Genomic DNA, 2,500 nt, shown 5'->3' on the forward strand with positions numbered 1-2,500 from the left:
CGCACACAAACACACATTTATATATATATATATATATATATATATATAGATATATATATATATATATATATATATATATATATATATAATGGTCATGATGATGATGATTATTATTACCATTATCATATTATCATTACTTTTGTTGTTGAGAGAGAGATAGAAGGCAGGGAGAGAGAGAGAGAGAGAGAGAGAGAGAGAGAGAGAGAGAGAGAGAGAGAGAGAGAGAGAGAGAGAGAGAGAGAGAGAGAGAGAGAGAGAGAGAGAGAGAAAGAGATAGAGAGAGAAAAGAGAGTTTGATTAGGATAACAATAATAATAATGATTATAATAACAATAACAATGATATCAAAAACAACAGCAATGATAATAATGATAATTATGATAATAATAAGGACAAAAATGATAATGATAATGATGATTAATTAAACAATGATAACGATGATTAATAAAATAATGATAATAACTACTGTTATCTTTGTTATGACTATCATTATCATCATAAGTATCATTATTGTTGTTGTCTCCATTATTATCATAATTACCATTATCATTATTATCATTATCATATTTTTTAATCATCCTCATTATTATAATTTCTCTTATTATCATGCTTGCTATTATCATTATTATCATTATTACTATTATCACCATTAATATCATTTTATCATTCTGACTATTACTTTTATCATTATGATTATTACCACCATCCTCATTAGTGGCATGATTATCAGTTTAATCATAATCACCATTATCAGTATTATCATAATCATCATAATCATCATAATTATAATAATAAAACATATCCTGCACTATCGAAACACACACCATATCGAACAAACCACAGCCATAAAAACAGCGAGCCAATAACAAGACGCAAAATTAAGACAAGGTGGGATTACAATGATCAAGGTACCTGCGGCAGTAATACCTGGTATGCGTTCCAGGGCGTTGACGTCATGGATCGGGGAGGGCGCGGGTTTCCTGACGGTGGCGTAGTACTGTTCCCTCGCCGCCAGGTTGCTCTTGTTCTCGGCTGCGGAAGTGGCAGAGGAGTCGCCCCCTTCGCCAGCCGGGTTGCCATTCTGACCGTTACCTGGTCCTGTGGAAGGGGAACAGTTTTATGTTTTGCTATTTGGGAATTATGTAGGAATGTCCTTGTCTTCCGCAGACTTTCTCGCCGTTGATTGGTTCTGTGGAAGGGGAACAGTTTTATGTTTTGCTATTTAGGAATTATGTAGGAATGTCCTTGTCTTCCGCAGTCTTTCTCGCCGTTGATTGGTTCTGTGGAAGAGGAATAATAGTCTTATGTTTCTCTAGTTGGATATTATGTGTGAGGGAATGTCTTTGCCTCCCTTAGTATTTCTGTTTGTTGCATGGTCATGTGGCAGAGAGAGGAACGGCATGTCATATTTTCATATATGGGAAATCTATGGGTATATATCTTTGTCTTTTACGGTCATTCTCCGCTGCCTGATCCTGCCAAGGAGGAACAACTTGTCTTATGTTTTGCTATTTGGGAATTATGCATTAACGTTGTAGTTTCAAGTGAGAGCAAGAATGTGTTCGTGACGACTACTCTCTTGCTTGCGCCTTGCACGACAATATTGTTTTCGCTCATGTTTTACCAGAGATTTATATAAGTAACTGGCGAACTGTCCAACATTGTATATAAAGTTCATAATCAACAGATATTTAAAAGGGTCACGACTTCCCTGTAACTCATACACTAGACTATGCCATTGGCCTCCAATACCATTTAAAGCAAGAGAAACATGTTAGTTTCTGGAGTTTGGAAGGGAATTTCATGTTCTGTCGATAACCACACTGTGTCTGAATGTTTCTGCATTTTAAGATATCTGTGATTATCATGTGTTCTTAGAGACCGAAAGTAAAATTCATCAAAAAGACTCCCTGATTAGGAAATATTAATTATTTTCGTTTGAATATAGAACATCTAGGAATCTTATCAATACAAGAGTTACCCATGAAAGTTGTATCACAGAAAACGTCCTTTAGAAAAGAGAAAATGAATAAGTTATGTGTTTAGGGCTAACTATTATATTTCTATGCATCCTTTTTCCCTTATATCTTATTTAAAGATCAACATAGACCAAAGTATACTTAAAAGCAAATAGTGTGTGTATGTGTGTATGTGGGGGGGGGGGGGTACGTATATCCAAACACCAATAAAAATATCTAACAACAAACAACATACTACAGTAAATTCATACAAATGGGTTTCAACATCTCGCTCTTTCTCGTTCTCACTTTTCCTGAGGCACAGAGTGATAGCGATGACGATCGAGACGAGGGCAATGCAGGAGATGATGACAGGGACGATGAAAGCGGGATCCGTAAACACGTCCTCCGCGGCCGTCCCCATACCTCCGGTAGGACCCATTCTCCCTCCGCTGATGGACCCGAGACCTTCCTGTAGGTGATCTGGAGAAGGAAATGTGGATATGAGAAACAGATAAAAGAGAAAATATAAGAATAAGGAA

General features: G+C 36.4%; 1 protein-coding gene across 2 annotated transcripts in view; it reads right to left on the reverse strand.

Annotated features, from left to right (window-relative positions):
- Nucleotides 1–2,500, reverse strand: part of LOC122248787 (cell adhesion molecule Dscam2) — a gene marked incomplete at its 3' end in the record, with an annotated part of 58,312 nt that overhangs the window by 6,200 nt on the left and 49,612 nt on the right. For both annotated transcript variants that reach the window (XM_086555472.1, XM_086555473.1), the window contains 2 exon segments: nt 928–1,098; nt 2,268–2,441. In XM_086555472.1, coding sequence (XP_086411598.1) covers nt 928–1,098; nt 2,268–2,441 — 345 coding nt within the window.

The sequence above is a fragment of the Penaeus japonicus genome, unplaced genomic scaffold (genome assembly GCF_977035675.1).
Source record: "Penaeus japonicus unplaced genomic scaffold, GWHDUDI00000001_assembly GWHDUDI00000031, whole genome shotgun sequence".
Classification (NCBI taxonomy): Eukaryota; Metazoa; Arthropoda; class Malacostraca; order Decapoda; family Penaeidae; genus Penaeus; species Penaeus japonicus.